This window comes from Artibeus jamaicensis, unplaced genomic scaffold (assembly GCF_021234435.1).
Source record: "Artibeus jamaicensis isolate MK-2021 breed Jamaican fruit bat unplaced genomic scaffold, CSHL_Jam_final contig_886, whole genome shotgun sequence".
In the NCBI taxonomy this organism is placed as follows: Eukaryota; Metazoa; Chordata; class Mammalia; order Chiroptera; family Phyllostomidae; genus Artibeus; species Artibeus jamaicensis.
Genome location: NW_026522002.1, coordinates 903,479 through 924,412, shown reverse-complemented (window position 1 = coordinate 924,412; position 20,934 = coordinate 903,479). Strand labels below are relative to the sequence as shown.

Below are 20,934 nucleotides of genomic sequence, written 5' to 3'. Positions count from 1 at the left end.
ACAAGAAAAAAATTGAAAGAAGAATTTATTAACAAAGAAGTCTCTTTTAAAGCTTTGTAAATGTACAAAAATTGTACTGTAATTTCACAACAAAGCCATTCAATTTCTGACTCTCCTGCCACTGATTCTACTCTAAATAATTATATGCTAAGGATTTTAAATACATCATCTTATTCAATCCTCATGACTACTCTATGAAGCAGGTATAAGATTTCCACAGTAAGCCCACAAAGCTAGCCTGTGGTAGGCCATAGTGTTAAATCCTGATCCCTATATTTAGCTTATATTCTATCCTTAACTCTGTACTTGACACATTTAGAAGAGGTACTTTCTGTACAACACAGACCTCAAGTTCTTCTAAATTAGATCATAAATGTTTGGTATTTTTAAAGGTGATTTTTAGAATGGATCACCACAATAGTTTAGCAGATTATGATTTTCTTGAAGCACCAAGCTGGGTATATGCTATGAGACAGATGAAGATGAAGGATCAGAAGGGCCAGTGGTTAAAGAAACAGCCTGGCTTAATCTGTTAAACTTATACACAGAGAACTAATTCACAGCACAGCTGACACAGAAAAAAAAAGACCTAGAACAAGCTACTACTGAGCAAAGTAGGGCTAATTATAATTTAAATCAAAAGTAATGCCTTCTCTTGATTTTTAAGGCAATGAGCTCACCCTTGTGGACAGAAAACTTAGCTAGGTAACCACCACTTTACTCTCATACCACCACCTCTTTAAAAGAAAGCACTAAAACTGGGGAGGCTCATTCAGACCAGTGGATAGTCTTGATGATTTAAGTTTGAGCAAACTTTCTAAGCAGATCTACATGTCATATACAGCTACTATCTTTATTGGGTTAGTAATCCTATACCTGCAAATTTGTCTACAGAATGTGGGAAGTTTCTGAAAGATTCTTAAATCAAATATAAAACCGAGAACTTATTGAAAACAATGTAACAAGAATCATTATTTTTTAAAATATTTTTGTTTTATTTTATTGATTATGCTATTACATTTGTTCTATTCCCCCCTTCATTCCCCTCCACCCTGCACACTCCCCTCCCCCACCATTCCCCCCGCCTTTAGTTTATGAACTCATGTCTCAAGTTCTTTAGATTCTAGATTTCCCCTACTATTCTTACCCTCCCCCTATCTATTTTCTATCTACCGCCTATGCTACTTATTTTATGTACCTTCTCCCCTCTTCTCCTTCTCCCACTCCCCTGTTACTAACCCTCCAAGTGACCTTCATTTCTATGGTTCTGCTCCTGATCTAGCTGTCCTCTTAGTTTGCTTTTGTTTTAGGTGTGGTTGTTAATAACTGTGAGTTTGCTATCCTTTCACTGTTCATCTTTTTTATCTTCTTTTTTTATATAAGTTCCTTTAACATTTCATGTAATAATGGCTTGGTGATGATGAACTCCTCGAATTTGATCTTATCTGAGAAGAACTTTATCTGTCCTTCCATTCTAAATGAAAGCTTTGCTGGATAGAGCAATCTTGGTTGTAGGTCTTTGGTTTTCATGACTTGGAATACTTCTTTCCAGCCCCTTACAAGAATCATTATTTATAAATGACTTGCTGCTGTGCAACAGAGACAATTCTAAAAGATTACAGTAGCAATTTTTCAATGCAGTAGAAATCATCTAAACTCTAACAAAACCTAATTACAAAAATATTTACTATGATATTTACTTATTCTATAAATATTTTATTGAGTACCTATTATATAATAGGTACTATGGTAGACACTAGATATAAAGCAAATAATAGGCTATTGCTATGCAGAAAATCAAAATATTGTCATGCAAAAGAGATTCTGTAGGTACTTGGAATTTAGTGATCAAAGGAGGCCACTCCAGAAAACTGTAAACAACCCAAATTTCCATCAGTAATAAACAGCCAAATGTCTGTCAATCACAATACAAAAATACAATAGAATACTAGGCAGACATTAAAAGTGTCAAGTAGAAGCCCTGGCTGGTGTAGCTCAATGGATTGAGCACGGGCTGAGAACCAAAGTGTTGCTGGTTCAACTCCCAATCAGGGCACATGCCTGGGTTGCAGGCCAGATCCCCAGTGGGGGCCATGTGAGAGGCAACCACACAGTGATGTTTTTCTTCTTCTCTTTCTCCCTCTCTTCCTTCTCTAAAAATAAATAGTCTTAAAGAAATAAAGAGTTAAAGAGTTTGGCCCTAATTGATTGGCCTAACTGACTAATTGCATGTGGTAAGCATGTATTCTAAAATTGTGTAGCTTCTGAATAAAGACTCCTTTTAAAAAATAAAATATCAGAATCAGGTAGAATTGTAAGCACTAATATGAAAAGATATACAACATATACCAAAAACTTGAGAAAAGCAAGATAAGAAGCAAATGTATACAATTTTATATCTACCAATTTCTTAAAGCAAATATTTAGATGTGGGTTCTATGTGTATAAATCTCTTAAAGCAAATATTTACACGTGAGTACATACACTAAAAGTATCCCAAAATTACTAACAGCAATTACTTTCAGAAAGAGGAATTTGGAGTGGAGAGATTCTATACTCCATTTAAGGTATATGTGTATATTCCTTTTATTTAAAAACTGAAGTTTTATTTTTAATATATAAATAAAAGCCAAATCAGTATGACAGAAAACACAGGTCTTCTACTCTGCAACTATCTACAATTTACAAACTTAATATTTACAGATAACTTCTCACTTAACGAAGGTGGTAATAAAATGACCATCTAAAAAAGAACTCAGCGAGGACTTCCAGCCAAAATAGAGGTGCAGATATACATACTTTGCCTCCTCACAGAACCAAAAGAAGAACAACAACAAATTTAAAAACAAAAATAACCAGACCTGACAGAAAATCGAACTGTATGGAAGTCCAAACCAAGGAGTTAAAGAGGAAACATTCATCCAGACTGGTAGGAGGGGCTGAGGCGGGCAGTCAGGGCAGAGAGGACTCCCAGCAAGGTGGCAGCTAGAGGACTGGGGCAATCGAGGTAGCGGCTGGCAAAGTGGGCAGTCCCACATTTGTGTGTGAATAAACTGGGAGGAACAACTGGGAAGCGAGACAGACTGGGCAACCTAGAGTTCCAGTACGGGGAAATAGAGCCTGAATACCTCTGACTGAAAAAACCCTGTGGGGTCTGAGGCATCAGGAGAAACTCCCAGCCTCACAGGAGAGTTTGTTGGAGAGACACACAGAGTCCTAGAATGTACACAAAACTCATGCACCCGGTAATCACACCAGAAGCGCCCAATTTGCTTGTGGGAAGAGGAGGAAGTGACTGAAAGCTTGCCCAGAGTCCAGCAAGCAGCATTATTCCCTCTCTGACCCCTCCCCCACATACAGCACCACAACGCAGCCATGTGGGTTGCCCCATCCTGGCCAATAGCTAAGGTTCTGCCCCTTACTACATAATAGACACGTTGAGACAAAAAAAAAAAAAAACATGGCCCAAATGAAAGAACAGATCAAAGCTCCAGAAAAAAATACAACTAAGTGATGAAGGGATAGCCAAACTATCAAAGGCAGAATTCAAAACACTGGTACTCAGGATGCTCATAAGAATGGTTGAGTGGTTGCAAAATAGCAGAAAAAAGTGAAGGCTATGAAAAGTGAAATAAAGGAAAATGTACAGGGACCAACAGTGAAGGGAAGAATACAGGGAATCAAATCAATGGTTTGGAGTAGAAGGAAGAACTAAACATCTCACCAGAACAGAATGAAGACATAAGAATTCAAAAAAAAAAAAAAATTAGGAGAGCCTTAGAACCTCTGGGACAACTTTATTAAACGTTCCAACATCCGAACCACAGGGAGACAGGGAGAAGAGGAAGAGCAAGAAACTGAAAACTTGGGGGGGGGAGTCATCAAGAAATATGTATGAAGGATACGTGGACAAAGCCAAAGGGGTTGGGATCAAGAGTGGGAGATGGGGATGGGTGGGGCAAGGAGGACATGATGGGATGGAAATGTTAAATGTACTTGAACAACAACAAAATTATAAATTAAAAAATAAAATAAAAACATGATGGAGAAATTCCCTAATCTGGCAAAGGAAATAGACTTCCAAGAAGTCCAGGAAGCTCAGAGAGTCCCAAGAAAGTTGGACCCAAGGAAGCACACACCAAGGCACATCATATTTACATTAGCCAAGATTAAAGAAAAGGACAGAACCTTAGAAGCAGCAACAGGAAAAAAGAGAGTTACCTACAAAGGAGTTCCCATTAGACTATCAGCTGATTTCTCCAAAAAAACCTTACCAGCAAGAAGGGGTTGGAAAGAAGTATTTAAAGTCATAAAAGGCAAGGACCTATATCCAAGATTGCTCTATTCAGCAAAGCTATCATTTAGAATGGAAGGGCAGATAGAGTGCTTCTCAGATAAGGTCAAGCTAAAGGAGTTCATCACCACCAAGTCCTTATTACATGAAATGGTAAAGGAACTTATCCAAGAAAAAGAAGATAAAAAATACGAACAGTAAAGTGACAACAAACAACTATCAACAACTGAACCTAAAAACAAAAACAAACTAAGCAAACAAGTAGAACAGGAACAGAATCACAGAAATGGAGATCACATGGAGGGTTATTAGTGGGGAGGGGTTGGGGGGAGAATGGGGGCAAAGGTTAAGGAATAAGAAGCATAAATGGTAGGTACAGAATGCACAGGGGGAGGTTAAGAATAGTGTGGGAAATGGAGAAGCCAAAGAAGTTACATGCATGACCCATGACCATGAACTAAGGGAGGGGAATGCTGGTGGGAGAGCAGTGCAGGGTGGAGGGGGATAAAGAAGAGAAGAAAATGGGACAACTGTAATAGCATAATCAATAAAATATATTTTTTTAAAAAGGACTCTTTGTGGATTACATTTGGTTTAATGTAAAATATGGCACAGCTACCTACTGGGACTCATATCACCACCCCCAGTTCAGTTTTCATTAATAACAAGTGGCCCACCTGCTCTACATAAGGTATGAGTATGAGGATGACTATTCCAACTTCTACATAAAATCAGTTGTGAACAAATTGAGAAGGACATATCAAATTCATTCAACAGACAAAAGTAATAAAAACTTGTCTTCTTCCACACCATTAGCAACATTCAAATGCCCTTCCCACAGAGGAATGTTCAGATCTCTCAAGCAGATTCTTCAACAACTACCAATGCCCTATGTGTTAGTGCCCTGAAATCTACTAAAACAATAAATAAAAACTTTAAAGGACCTCAATGACCCAAAAGTAAAACATACTTCAGAAGAATTTACACAAATAAGTCTCATTATTGAGTCACATTTTCTAGCCGCAGGTTGAAGACCCCATTTCCAAAATTAGCAAACCAAAATAGTAGTATCTTCACTCTTATAGGTGGTAAACAAATGGACCTACTTTTGAGTTTCTTACCCAATGCAGCATGATTTTCTTGCTCCTGACTCTTTCCCAAAATGGTCAGCATTTCTGAATATGTATCAGTCCACCAAGGATTATACTTCAAAATCTGTTCAATTACTTCATCTTCAAAAAAGTCAGCTCTGGGGAAAAAGAAACACCACCACCAAATGCCAGGTGAGCTTGTTACACAAATTTCCGCTAGTTTTCATGTTTGTCAATTTTATAACTCATTACACATGCACTAGAAATACACATTAATTCAGAGTACATTTCAAGGAAAGACTGAATTTACTTTCTTCATGGTTAGTAATCATCATAAAATGAAAAGTAAGCAATTGACTAAAAGATATTTGACATTTATGGTCACTTCAAACGGTAGGTACACATAGGCCAGTCTTCCTCTGAAGTCCCCTCCCCTCTCCTGCGGTGATGTGGGATGAAGTGAAACCAAACACACACAAGGAACTGAAGCCCAGCACTTGTGCTGGATTTGCACAAACCAAAGAAAAATAAACACATGAGTGGAAAATTTAGGGTACGGAATATTCACACACAGGCTGCACACACACACACAAATCACTCTTTACCATGTGCAGTCATATTTTCTACCAAGATACAATCTACTGTATTTAGTTTTGCTGATCTTAATAGGTCCTTAATTTAAAACTACACGGTAAAAAAGCAATATTTGTAGAGAACAGAAAATTAATTTTCCTGCACTTCACTTTCTCAGTTTTAACTGGAAAAATTACTGCTATATTAAAAATACACACTTGGAGGACACTTGTTCAGAAAATATACTATCCTGCATTCTAAGTTACAAATTAGTATTCTTGGGAAAAGAATGATAAGAAGTATACCTTATAGTGAAAAATTCATTCATATTTTAGTTAATTAGAAACTCAAGGGATTGGTTGTTCTGATTAATTGGATTTTCTAGCTGATAGTTTTATAACATCACTTTTTCTTATCAACTGAGATACCGAAATCTTTTTAAAATCAGAAATATCAGAACTAACAAGTTCTTTGTATGTGCCAACTACTACACTAAGTGCTTCTCATTCATTTATTTATTTATTTTTTTTGAATCCTCAGACTTTCCCTATGGGTAGGAAATATTCCCTGCCCACTTTACATTGGTGGAAACTGAGGGTCAGAGAAGTTGTAGATCATGGCCAGAGGCAAAAACCAGTAAAAAAAGTATAGCCAGCATTTAGACCCACCTAAGTCTTAATCCAGAATCCAAGCTATCAACCAGTATATACATTCTATTTTTATGCTTGAGAAAATAAAGTACATATTGGACAAAACTAAATAGCAATTATCTTGAAACAATAATTCTCAATATCAATTTTGGTCAGGTGCACACACCCTATGAGACTAGGATAAAGTAGTTGCTTTACAGACTAACCCTGTTAAAAGTCTATTAGCCATCTCCTCCTTTTTAAAGTGAAAGAAAACTCAAACTGATGGTTGCCAGATGAGAAGGGGTGAAAAGGTAAAGAGATTAAGAAATACAAGTTGACAGTTACAAAATAGTCACATGGATGTAAAATCAGCATAAGGAATCTAGTCATTAATACTGTAATAACCATGTATGGTGTCAGGTAGGTACTAGAGTTAGTGGGGGGAATCATTCTGTAAATTGTATAATTGTCTAACCACTATGTTATACAACAGAAGCTAATTTAATATTGAACATCGACTGTAATTTAAGTATTTTTTAAAAATAAAGTGAGGCCTGGCTGGTGTAGCTCAGTGGATTGAGCACGGGCTGCAAACCAAAAGGTGGTTGGTTCGATTCACAGTCAGGGCACATGCCTGGGTTGCAGGCCAGGTCCCCAGTGGGGGATGCACTAGAGGCAACCACACAGTGATGTTTCTCTCCCTCTCTCCCTCCTTCCTTTCTCCTCTCTCTAAAAAAAATAAATAAAAAAATTTAAAAATAAAGTGAAAGAAAACTTTTGAACTTATATTCTACTATAGACTTTCATCCACTAATCAGAATGCAAACTTTTTCTAGGAAATTAATTCCAAAAAAGATAAACAATAAGAGTAAGTGGGTAAGATATTATATTAAGTCAGTCAACAAAAGTATTAACTCTGTGCTACGTTCCAGGCTCCATGTTGGGCACTGTCACATGGCTGACAAGACACAGGGGGTCTTGCCACTTAGAAAATTTCCAGTCCCACAAGAGTCAAACAATTACAATCCAGCATAAGTGTATGACAAATGTTATGAAAGAATGAAATTAAGATGACAAGCAAGGTCCCTGAAACAAATAATATCTAAACCAATAGCTGAATAATATTTAAGAGTTAACCGGATTAATAAGAGAGGTGGGAGAAAATAACCTGGGCTGAAAGAATAGTTAGCAAAGGCTAGGAAACAAGAAGGCACATTTTAGAAAAAACTGATACTACCAGAAAATAATGGGTTGTGGTGACAATAACCTTGTGAGTCATGATAAAAACTCTAGAGGATTTTTATCCCTAAGAACAACTGAATCCTTAAAAAAGCTTTTGCACAGGGGACTGACATCAGTGTGTTTCAGAAACATCACTCTCACTGCTATCTACAAAATCATTTAAAGGGACCTGAAGGAACAGAAATATGGTGGCCTTGAATAAGATAGTGGCAGTGGGCATGGAGGAAAGTGGACAGATCTGACATGTAGTTAGAAGCTTGCTAGAATTCTCAGGATGTAGGAGTCAAAAAAGCCAGAAGTCAAAGTTGATGCCCAGAATTTTGGCCTCAACAATTCAGTGAACAACAGTGACCTTTGTTGAGACAGGAACACAGGATGCTAAACGAACATGACGAGAGATCATGAATTCTGCTTAGAACAGGCTGAGTTTGAGCTGTCCTTTTAGGACTTAGAGAGACCTGCCCAAGACGAGGTTAGACATGCAAGTCTGATGCTCAAGAGAGACATATAGGACAGTTAAGGAGGCCAAAGAAGAGGACAGAACTGCCCATGAAACACTGTCAGGAGAGCAAAAAGGACCCTGAACACTGGAGTGCCATGGGCACTTAATGCAAAGGTAGAAGAGCCCATGTGAAAAAATACTGGGTTTTTTCTTTGGGAGGAAAATTGTTTAAAAGAAAATGGCTCTATTAAACATTACCTCTGCCACCTCCATACCTCTTCTCCTTGCCCTCCAAATTTTCATGTTTAAGTTATTATTTGGAGTAAAATATCACTAATACCGTCCTAGTAATTAAACTATGAAAGTTTTTACGGTGTCCATGATTTAAGAGTTTTGTGAATAGATCTGAGGCTGACTGAGATACTCTACTTTCCAGAACAATTTATTTCCAAGTTTTTATATGCCATTAAACCTAACAAGCATTCATGGACCACCCTCTATGTGCATGTAGATCAGAGATGAAGACTGGCAAGACTTGCTCCCTGCCCTTCACAACTCCACAATTTAATGAGAACCACACACACACACACACACAAACAGAATGCTATAAAAACAAGATGAGCCATAACACAGGAGCACTGAGGAGCACTTCCCCTGCCAGTCTAGGACAGAGGGTACCAGGAGTGACAACTGAGCCAAGTCTTAAAAGATAAGTACCAGTAATTCAGGCAGGCTGGGATAAGTGAGAAAATATAGCTGGCAAAGGGGTATCACAAGTACAAAGTATGTAAGAGATGCAGGTGGAAAAATGCAAACATTCATTACTGCTACAGTATAAAAAGTGGGCAGGGAGTGGAAAAAGACTCACAAGAAGTAGAGAGGGTCTAGATCACAGTCACCTGTGACTAGATATGTCATCATAAGAACTTTCTATGCCATCATAAGAACTTAGAAACTGTGGACCTGAGAAAGAAGATGCCTACTAAAAAGGGCTCCTAGTGGCTAACTGCGCTCAAATTTAAAACAAAACAAAAACAAAACAAAAACAAAACCCCAGGACTTAGTAGCCACTTCTACACAGGGGCCTCTCATTCAAACTGCCCTTCAGGAAGCAGCTTGTACTGAAATGCCTACGTGCCCTGTTTCTGCTGTCTGAGCCACACCTTATAAAGGAGTTCCTGGAATCCAATTTCATCCAGTAGGTCTGAGGCTTTCCCCAACCAATCGGAGCTGGACAGCTATCTCCCCATTAGTTTCTTCATTGATCAATCAGAGTGGCTGCATTCTGACTAATCAGGAAAGTGCCTTCTCCAGCAATCCAACTGTAAGGATTTGAGCCCTCCTGTATATGCCAATGGACCAATCACGGACCAGGGCAGGCATGTAAGTCAGCTCTCCTTTGACTCTGAGAGGGCAGTTTCCACCAAAAACTGCATGGGAAACACTGAAGATATTTCACCTGAGCAGAGCAGACCAGCACAGGCCAGAGTAGACTGGCAAACAGAGAGCAGACCAGAGCAGGGCAAAGTACATTAGCAAGAAGCAAAGCAGAGCTATCTAGCCAGAGAGGGGCCTGGCCCCAGGGCTGCGTGGCCCTGTGGTTACCTCAACCCAGGGTGACCTTACATATGTGCTGTTTTCACAGTCCTTCTATTACCACAACTGAGCTAGTCTGCACCAAATAAAGTTTCCTCCATCACCATAACATATATTGGGGATTACTGCTGGCACTGAATTGGTGCCAACGACCATTGGATAACAAAGTTTGTGCTTTAAGCAGAGGAAAACCCAGTAAGACTTTATGCAGATTTTCATTTTTAGTACATAAGATTATACTGGTGGTTTTATAGTTGACAGATTTGCAGAATTTCAGGCTGGAGGGAGAGATATCAGTCAGGCAGTGAGGAGACTGCTGCAATAAGTAGAACATAGATGAGGGTCAGAAATAGATGGAGTAAAGGAAACAATCAAGGTAAACTATACAACTTCAAGATAGGTTGGAAGTGTGGGATAAGAAAGAAGTCAAAGATAAATCCCAAGTCCCTCACCTGGGTGACTAGAGTAAAAAATCAGGTACTTCAATTGAGAAAAATCAGGAAAACTTAGAAGGAAAAATGATGAGCTCAATTCTGACATGATGAAATAGAAAGTCAGCGAGATACCTAGTTGTTCTCGAAACCGTTAACCTGACACTTATCACAACTGAAATACTCCATATCTCACCACCAGAATGTAAGCCCCATGAGGTGCAACCTTGTTATATTCACCTTGCTACCTGCAAAACTGCCCAGCACAAAGTTCATTTAAAAATTATTTGATGAGGACTTCCAGCCAAGATGGAGGCATAGGTAGACACACTGTGCCTCCTTGCACAGCCAAAATAAGGACAACAAAAATTTAGAAACAAAATAATAACCAGAACTGACAGAAAATTGAACTGTATGGAAGTCAGACAGCCAAGGAGCTAAAATAGACATATTCACCCAGACTGATAGGCAGGATGGAGCCGGGCAGACGAGCAGAGAGGGGTCACGGCACAAGAAGCAGTGACACAAGAAAGTGGAGGGCAGACCCTGGGCTCGTAGGTGGCAGCTGCCAGACTCCTGACACAGGGTGGCAATGGGCAGATCCAACGAGGCAACAATTATGAACTGAGGCATTTCACGCAAGGCAGCTAGATGACAGGGCAGTGGTCTCACATCAGCGTGCAGATAACTGGGGAGCAAGACAGACCGCACAACCCAGGGTCCCAGCACTGGGAAATAAAGCCTCAAACTGAAAACACCTGAAGGAATTGAGGCACAGAAAGAGACTCCCAGCCTCCCAGGAGAGTTCGTTGGAGAGACCCACAGGGTCCTAGAACACACACAAGCCCACCCACACGGGAATCAGCACCAAAAAGGCCCAGTTTGCTTGGGGGAAGTGGTGGAAGAAACTGAGGTCCAACAGAGAGTGAAGCAAGTGCCATCCTTCCCTCTCTGACCCCGCCCCCACATACAGCATCACAACCCAGTGACTGGGTTGCCCTGCCCTGGGAACACCTAGGGCTCCACCCTTCGGTAGTGACAGGCGCAACTAGACAAAAAAAAAAAAGGCCGAAACAGAAGAACAGACCAAAGCTCCAGAAATAACACAACTAAGCTACCAAGAAATAGCCAACCTGTCAGATGCACAGTTCAAAGCACTGGTGATCAGGATACTCACAGAATTGGTTGAATTTGGTCACAAATTAGATGAAAAAATGAAGGCTATGCTAAGTGTAATGAAAGAAAATGCACAGGAAACCAATAGTGATGGGAAGAAAACTGAGACTCAAATCAATGGAGTGGACCAGAAGGAAGAAAGAAACAACCAAACAGAAGAGAATGAAGAAGAAACAAGAATTCAAAAAAATGACAAGAGGCTTAGGAACCTCCAGGACATCTTTAAACATTATAGGTCCCAGCTTATAGGGGGTACCTATAGGGGTAGCAGATTATAGGGGTAGCAGAAGGCGAAGAGGAAGAGCAACAAGTGGAAAAGTTATTGGAACAAATAATAAAGGAGAACTTCCCCCAATCTGGCAAAGGAAATAGACTTCCAGGAAGTCCAGGAAGCTCAAAGAGTCTCAAAGAAGTTGGACCCAAGGAGAAACATACCAAGGCACATCATAATTACATTACCCAAGATTAAAATGAAGGAGAGAATCCTAGAAGCAGCAAGAGATAAGGAGATAGTTACCTACAAAGGACTTCCCATCAGACTGTCAGCTGACTTCTCAAAAGAGATCTTCCAGGCAAGAAGGGGCCAGAAAGAAGTATTCCAAGTCATGAAAGGAAGGCAAGGACCTACATTTAAGATTGCTCTATCCAGCAAAGCTTTCATTTAGAATGGAAGGGCAGATAAAGTACTTCTCAGATAAGGTCGACTTCAAGGAGTTCATCATCACCAAGCCCTTATTATATGAAATGTTAAAGGAACTTGTCTAAGAAAAAGAAGATAAAAACATGTGTAGTAAAATGACAGCAAACTCACAATTATTAACAACCACACCTAAAACAAAAACAAACTAAGCAAACAACTAGAATAGAAACAGAACCACAGAAATGGAGATGACATGGAGGGATAGCAACAGGGGAGTGGGAGGAGGAGAGAGGGGGAAAGGTATAGAGAATAAGTAGCATAGATGGTAGGTAGAAAATAGGGGGAGGGCGAGAATAGTATGGAAAATGTAGACGGTAAAGAACTTAAGACACATGGACGTGAACTAAAAGGGGGGAATGTGGGTGGGAGAGGATATGCAGGGTGGAGGGGAACAAAGTGGGGGAAATGGGACAACTGTAATAGCATAATCAATAAAATATATTTAAAAAATTATTTGTTGAAGAAATAAATGCATGCATGAAAAACTGAATAAATAAGAATTTATTCTAAAGCTTTCTTCTAAGCTTGGTATTTTGAATAGAAAGCCACTTTATAAGTAGGTGATCCTCTTCTCAAGCTCGTAATTACTACTTATTGGGTTGAGTTCTCAAAAAAGCCAAAAGCCTGCTCAGGGTACCACTTTCTTTAACAAATTTATAGCATTAAAAATTATAACTTAAAATGGGACCCCAAGTGCTATTTGATCATTCTTGTTCCTTTTCTTATCTCACAGATATTTGAATGTTGACTAAATTATTTTATTTTCTCCTAAAGAAGGAAAAAGGCTAGATTTTATTAACTGGTTATAGTAAAAACTATGCCAACAATTAAAAAACAATTTGCTTGAGAAGGAAAAATAAAATATTAAAACTTGGCTAATAAACAAATGAGAAAAAAGTATAAAGAAATGTTTTAAGATTCATCAAACATATTTTAATGTAAAATAATGTCCCAAAGGTATGGCATCTATATGCCGAGCATTCAACTGGACTATAAAATATAGCAGAAATAATTATGTCTTGACATCCAGATATTACAAGAAAAGGATTTTCAAAAAAAATTATTCATATGTATCTTTGAAATGTATAGTTTTTTAAAAATATGTCATCAACTTATTTCACTGTTCTGCCTTAGGGAACATAAAATGAGTTTTCCTTAAGTTTCTCAAAAACCTGACAACATAAGGAGAAATCATAACTTGGAAGAAGAGCAAGTCAAACTTGAAAATGTCATCTACTACGCTAATGTAATATATATTATGCATGTGTTATATATTATATTATCTGTTATATGGGTATATTATAGTACATATGTATAAATTTATAATATAATATATTCAATGTATTATCTACATGGTAGATAAGAATTTGTAGTAAACTCTTTTCTTCCACTGCATTAACCATTAAAAACAACAAAAAAGCACCAACCAAATTAAAATTTTTAAATAATTTTACTTGCACTTCATTTAATATTAACACATCTGAGTGCCTGAGTCAACTAATGTAAATAATGGGTAACAAGGTCTCTGACCTCAGCAGCATGGTGGTATGAGACATCCTCCAGGACTCTCCCATGAAGTTATAAGTTGGACATCTAAAATTCACCAAGGCATCACCTGGTCAACATACAAACACGTATGAGAGATCCTCATACAGAAACATCTGAAGGTAGGTGTATTGGATCAAATCGGGGAGGAGAAAAGAAGAAAGGACAGAGATGGGTGCCACAGACACAGCTCAGCCCGGAGCTCACTGTGAGACTCAGTAGCAGGGAAGGCGTCAGCCCTAAGGAGAAGGGTAGGATTAACATTCCTGCCTGAGTGGTAGGCACATACTGTAGCTAAACCAAGTGACAGGGGCAGAGACTGAATGAACACAAAGGTGCGACAGCGGACCATTACCAGACAGAACACAAAATCACAGACAGTTAGCTGCCTCCCTTCACCCTTCTAGAATTTGCCTCCCTTCACCATCCCAGAGCTCACAGAAGGTCCCAGCAGATTCCTGGTTGAGATGCCTATGGGAGGCAATATCTTTGTGTGTGTGTGTGTGTGTGTGTGTGTGTGTGTGTGTGTGTCACGCACGTGCATGTATCTCTCTCAGATCAATAAACACATCTTTGGATGAGAATTTTTTTAATTTTTAAAAAGCACAGATTTCTGTCTGTATATACAAACATTAGCTCAAAATGGGTGAAAGACTTGAATATAAAATGTAAAACAATGAATTACACAGAAGAAAACATAGGTACTACATGTATGAATCTTGGTCTCAGAGATAATTTTATGAATTTGACCCCAAAGGCAAAGGAAGTAAAAGCAAAAATAAATAAATGGGACTATATCAAACTAAGAAACTTTTGCACAGCTAAAGAAACCTCAACCAAACAAAAAGGAAACCAACTGAATAGAAGATTTTTGCAAACAATAACTCTAAAAAATATATATAAACAATTCACAAAACTCAACAACAACAAAAAGAAAACACAATTTAAAAACAGGTGAAGGACCTGAACAGACCCTTATCCTGAGAAGACATACAAATGGCCAACAGATATATGAAAAGATGATCAAGTTCACCATTAGGAAAATACAAATCAAAACTACAATGAGATACCACCTCACACCTGATAGAATGGCTATTTTCAACAAAAGAAGTAACAAGTATTGGAGAGGTTGTAGAGAAAAAGGAACTCTCATTCATTGTTGGTGGAAATGTGAACTGGTACAGCCACTATGGAAAACAGTATGGAGGATTCTCAAAAAATTAAGAATACAGTTACCGTGTAACCCACCATCCCTCTTTGGGTATTTATCTGAAAAATCTGAAAACATTATTCTTAAAGATACATGCACCCCTATGTTCACTGCAGTATTAGTCACCAAGACATGGAAACAACCTAAGTGTCCTTTGATGTATGACTGAAAAAAGATGTGATACATATAGACAATGAAATTTTACTCTCATAAGAAAGGATGAAATACTTCCATTTGTGACAACATAGATGGATCTTGAGAGTATCATGCTAAGCAATGTCGGGTGGGAAAGGACAAGAAACATATGATTTCACTCATACGTGGGATCTAACACAGAAAGTAATAAATGAACAAAATAAACAAAAAAACTCAGACACTGACAGCAGACAGCAGTATGATGGTTACCAAAGGGAAGGGGGTTGGGGAGGATGAAGAGGGTAAAGGGGGTCAAATATATGGTGACAGAAGACTTGAATTTGGTTGGTAAACACATGAAGTAATACACATATGATGTATTTTAGAATTGTACACTTGAAACATATAATCTTATTAACCAAAGTCATGCCAATAAGTGTAATTTTTAAAAAATGAGTAATAAAATAGCCAAACTCTTATGGCTATTGAAAGTCGCAAAGAACCTTTAACTCATGATTTCTACTCTCCAACCTTACCCATGACTAAATTTAAACCACTTCTGTAAGAACTCTCTTCTCATGCATATTATTAAATCTCTCAGATGTCCTTGAAAATATACTCTGCTCTTATCCAGTTTCCCTTAGGATGTTGAATGGTTTGACCATTTATTGCAGCCTATCACTCAATGCATATGGCACACATATCACAAGATATACAAGTATTTCTGCCTTTCTTATTAGTCCCCCACAGGAGATAGAATGTTAATCACAAGAGCAACAGCAGTTAAAGTGAAATAATATAAATAAAAGAAAATCAAAACTGTAAATGGAAAGATCCAATTTTAAGTCCTGGACAAGCCAGTTAGTAGTGGTATGACCTTGGTCAAGTCCCTTAACCTCTTTTCCCCATCTGTCATGAACACTGAAATAATCACATGAGAGCACTTAATAAGCTGAAAGCATTATAGGAATACAAGAATTATATAAGATTACAGCTAAATATGTAACAGTTTAGAAGTTGCTGGCACAGAGCTTAGGAAGAATGATAATTGAGGTCTATATTGACTTACAGTAGGAAGCTCAGCATACACAGAGGCCAGGTGACACTCCCTTGGAAGAAGTGGTGCTATCATAGCCAATGAGATACACCACAGTCTCTCCTCAAGTGATTATTTAACTATCCATTAATTAGATAAGTCCCTCAGGCAAATCTAAGGCTGACAGAGATGTACTGTGGCTAAAGACATGAATAATGTACGTGGGAAATAAAATACAGCAAAACTTAAAATTAGATTTTATTTATACCCTCTACAAAAAGTAATTATTGATTTGAAACAGGTCCTTGATTACTGGTACTGGGGAATAAAAATGTTAGGAAAACACTAGATTGGCCAAGACATGCAGTAAACCTAGATTTATATTCTTAAAGACCGTTAATCACAGCAGAAAGCCTACTTTATCCCAGACTGGCGTGGCTCAGTCGGCTGGGTGTTGTCCTGAAAAGAGAAAGGTCACCAGTTCAATTCCCAGTCAGGGCACATGTCTGGGTTGTCGGTTCAGTACCTGGTCAGCAGGGCACACAGGAGAGGCAACTGATCAGTGTTCCTTTTTCATACTGATGTTTCTCTCCCTTTCCTTCTCCCCCCACTTCCCCTCTCTCTAAAAAAAAATAAATAATATCTTTTTAAAATAAAATCTTTTTTTTAAAGTCTACTTAACAAAGAAGTACAAAAATCCTCAAATTCAGTGTTGTATTTTAAGCCTGGAGGAAAAAATACTCCAAGAAGCATGCTAGAAGAGTTCTCTGCTATAATGAAATGCTAAGAAGCAACATTCTACAAACATTACAGATGTATATCAGTAGTACATTAATTCAAATGTCAGTTAAAGTTTTGAGCCATCAGTAATTTCCAGAATCCAAAAAACACATGCCTAGCATAATTAAAAGGACCAACTTTTAAAATAAATGTCAAGTAAGTTATTTAATCCTCAAAAAACTCTATACTCACAGATAATGATCAGGATCAAATTTGGCCATCTCGGCAGCCAGGCGTTTCTGCCTTCGTTCAGCTGGAGGAGTAAAATCTGGATCCTTAATATCAATGATGTCACTGAATTCATCCTAAGGATACCAGGAAAGAATAATTGCTATTTCTTATTTTAGCACTCATAAATCTAATTTTTCACAAAATGCCAAAACACAGGAAGACTCTAACTGATCAATAAGTCATGATGCTATCTGTGACATTTAGATAGAAATCCTTCAAATATTCCTTAAACGCCTAAGTTTTCACATAAATTATCTCATTTAATCCTTAAAACAAACCTTTTAAGACATATTAAGGCTATAAAAGTTTAACATAAAAAAAAAGAGAGAGAATAAAGCCCTGCAAGCAAGCACGAACATTTAGCTATTACCCCATTCACTCCTATGGATTTGAAAGATAATAAAAGCATGTTGAAATAAATTTCTAGACTTTAGATGAAGGTATTCCTACCCTGGGTGTCATGTCAGTGAACCAAAACTTAAGTGGTAACTTTTGTGTCCCTATAAATGCTCTGCTTGACTAGAAATGCAGAGTATTCATTCAATCAGCCAATCCCCAAAGGCCAACCCAACTCTGCACTCTGCTTAGCTTCTTATTCCTTCTAACCTCAAACAAGGTTGACTATATGGCCCCTTGCCAATAAGATATTTTCTGTTTTTTTCTTCCTGGTTTTTAAAATTTTTTATCCTATAAAATTCTTGCCTTTCGCCCATGTTGCAATTCTCTAAATGAAGACTGCTTCATAAAGTGTTAAAATTGTTTGTATTACTTAAATTGTCTTATTTAATAATTTTTAACAGACAAAATGGTTTGAATATCAGACATCTACACAGACTTTCCTTTTGTTTCTTCCCATGGTCTAGCTCAGCACTACATAAAACTTACACATGAACTATACATTCTACTTTATGAGTAGATTTATGAATTTTAAGAGCAATTTTGATATGTATGACTTTCCATTTGAAAAGTTAAAAGTCTAATCCTAATATTCAACTTTACTATAACCATCTTTACCCAGATTTATACATATTAATACATAGCATGTTTCCAAAGGTCAGTCCTACAGAAAATAGGCAGATTAGGGCAACTGCCTAGGACACCATATGGTCTTTTCTCCTTTCGTTGGAATTTTGAAGTAAAGAAATCTATACCATAGAAAATATTTCTAAAACTATACCTTTTTTATGTCTCCGATCTCCCATTTCTACTACCAACCTCAAGGATAGAAATTAGAAAAAGCTTAAAGAATATTAATGAAAAGAAATCAAGAGAAATAATTTGGTAGAGAGTTGTACAGCAAACTATTAAATCAGATTTGTAAGTGAAATGACAAGTTAGTGACTCATAATCAGGCTTCATGTCCACTGCTAAAACACAAAATCATTACAATAAAATGAGCTATATGGAATTAGCTAGGGAGAAACTACGGTCCAGAATCTCCACATAACCAAAATTTCTGTATGATAAAAAAAAAAAATCTCTCATCCCTACCCCAATCTACTTAGTTTAACTAGTACCTACAACATTTAATCTAAACATATTCTAAGGGCCCAATATAAGGGCCCAGAGACCTTTCTGGAAGTTAATCCAAAACATCTTAATACTTCTAAATACACATTATGATAAAAAACCAGATTACTGTCTTCAAATTTAATAAAAATGTGTCTTCTAAAATCTCTTTTGCAATTTACTTTCTAGAAACTTAGAATGTATTTTCCTATAGAAATACTACTATAAATAGTAAATTATCAGGGCAACCCACAAATTTACTCAACTCATAATGAACTTGAAATAGCACTGCTCAAGATAAATTATTTAAACTAGCACTCAGCAATGTTTCTATAAAAAAATACTTTCAAAGTTTCAGTTTAATCCACCAGAAATATCTCTTTCCCAGAAGTACAAACTAGAATATTGCTCTTTTCCTAACCTTCCTCATCTGCTAGAAATTAGCTCCTCCAACTATAGAGCAGGAAATGGTATTGCTGCAGGCCGTGAGGGAGATAAATTATACTGTGCATGCAGGATTACCTCAGCTGGATAAATACTATGAAGGCCATTCCTACCCATAGACTGCCCACACCTCTCCCCAGAATTCCTGAGTCACCACTTTCTTTCCTTCTTTTGGCCCCAAGGAGTTCCCTGTACACACACACACTCTCTCTCTCTCTCTCTCTCTTTCTCTCTTCTAAAGCAACTTGACTAAACAGAAAAGGCATAACTGTGAAATTAGAAAAACTGAAATATTTATTTTATTTTTTTAAAATTGTTGTTCAAGTATAGTTTTCTCCCTTCCCCCCACCACCCCAGCCGTGCCCACCTCCTTCCCCTGTTTTCACCCCTCCTTGTTATTGTCCATGTGTCCTTTATAGTTGTTCCTGGAAATCCATCACCCTTTTCCCCCATTACCATTCCCCTCTCCCTCTGATCACAGTCAGCTTATTCTCAATTTCAGTGCGTTTGATTCTATTTTGCTTGCTTGTTCATTTTGTTCATTAGGTTTCACTTAAAGGTGAGATCATATGGTATTTGTATTTCACTGCCTGGTTTATTTCACTTAGCATGATGCTCTCCAGTTCTATCCATCCTGTCACAAAGGGTAGGAGCTCCTTCTTTCTTTCTGCTGCATAGAATTCCATTGTGCAAATATACCATAGCTTTTTGATCCATTCATTTACTGATGGGCACTTAGGTTGCTTCTAGCACTTGGCTATTGTAAATTGTACTGCTATGAACATTGGGGTGCATATGTTCTTTTGGATTGGTGTTTCAGGGTTCTTAGCATATAATCCTAGGAGAGGAATTGCTGCAGTGAAAGGCAGTTTCATTTGCAGTTTTCTGAAGAAGTACCATACCTATTTCCATAGTGGTTACACCAGTCTGCAATCCCATCAACAGTGCACTGGGGTTCCCTTTTCTCCACAACCTCTCCAGCACTTGTTTGTTGCTTTCTTTATGATGGTCATTCTCAATGGTGTGAAGTGGTATCTCATTTTGGCTTGAATTTGAATCATTCTGATAGCTACCGATACTGAGCATCTTTTCATATGTCTCTGGACCCTCTGTATGTGGTCCTTGGAGAAGTGTCTATTCATGTCCTTTGCCCATTTTTAAACTGGGTTCACATCCTGAGGTGGAATCATGTGAGTTCTTTATATATTTTGGAGATCAAACTCTTGTCTGAGGTATCATTGGAAAATGTTTTACCATATGGTTGGTTCTTTTCATTTTAATGCTCTTTTCTTTAGCTGTACAGGAGCTTTTTTATTTTGATGAGGTTTCATTTGTTCATTCTTTCTTTCCTTTATGTTCCTTGCTTTAAGGGACATACCAGTGAAAACACCACTGCATGGATTATCTGAGATTTTCCTGCTTATGTTCCCCTCTAAGACTTTTATGGTGTCACAACTTATATTTAAGACTTTTATCCATCTTGAATTTATTTTTGTGTATGGTGTGAGTTGGTGATCAATTTCATATTTTTGCATGTAGTTGTCCAGCTGTCCCAACACCATTTGTTTGAAGAGGCTTTATGCTCCATTTTATGCTTCTGCCCACTTTGTCAAATATTAATTGACCATAGAGACTTGGGTTTATTTCTGGACTCTCTATTCTGGTCCATTGATCTATGTTTCTGTCCTTCTGCCAGTACCAGACCATTTTGATTACAGTGACCTTGTAACATACTTTGATATCAGGTATTGTGATCCCTCCTACTTCATTCATCTTTCTCAAAATTGCTGCAGCTATTCAGGGTCATTTATGGTTTCACATAAATTTTTGAAGTGCTTGTTCTATATCTGTGAAATATGCCATTGGT

The 20,934-nt window shown here is 37.7% G+C and overlaps 1 protein-coding gene across 1 annotated transcript in view; it reads right to left on the bottom strand.

Moving 5' to 3' along the window:
- The window catches only part of SHQ1 (SHQ1, H/ACA ribonucleoprotein assembly factor), a 109,830-nt gene that overhangs the window by 74,130 nt on the left and 14,766 nt on the right, over positions 1–20,934 (bottom strand). The window contains exons 5-6 of the mRNA XM_037150269.2: positions 17,076–17,188; positions 5,416–5,543 (exon numbers count right to left, since the gene is read on the bottom strand). Of these exons, the coding sequence (XP_037006164.2) occupies positions 5,416–5,543; positions 17,076–17,188 (241 nt within the window). The remainder of the gene's footprint in view (positions 1–5,415; positions 5,544–17,075; positions 17,189–20,934) is intronic.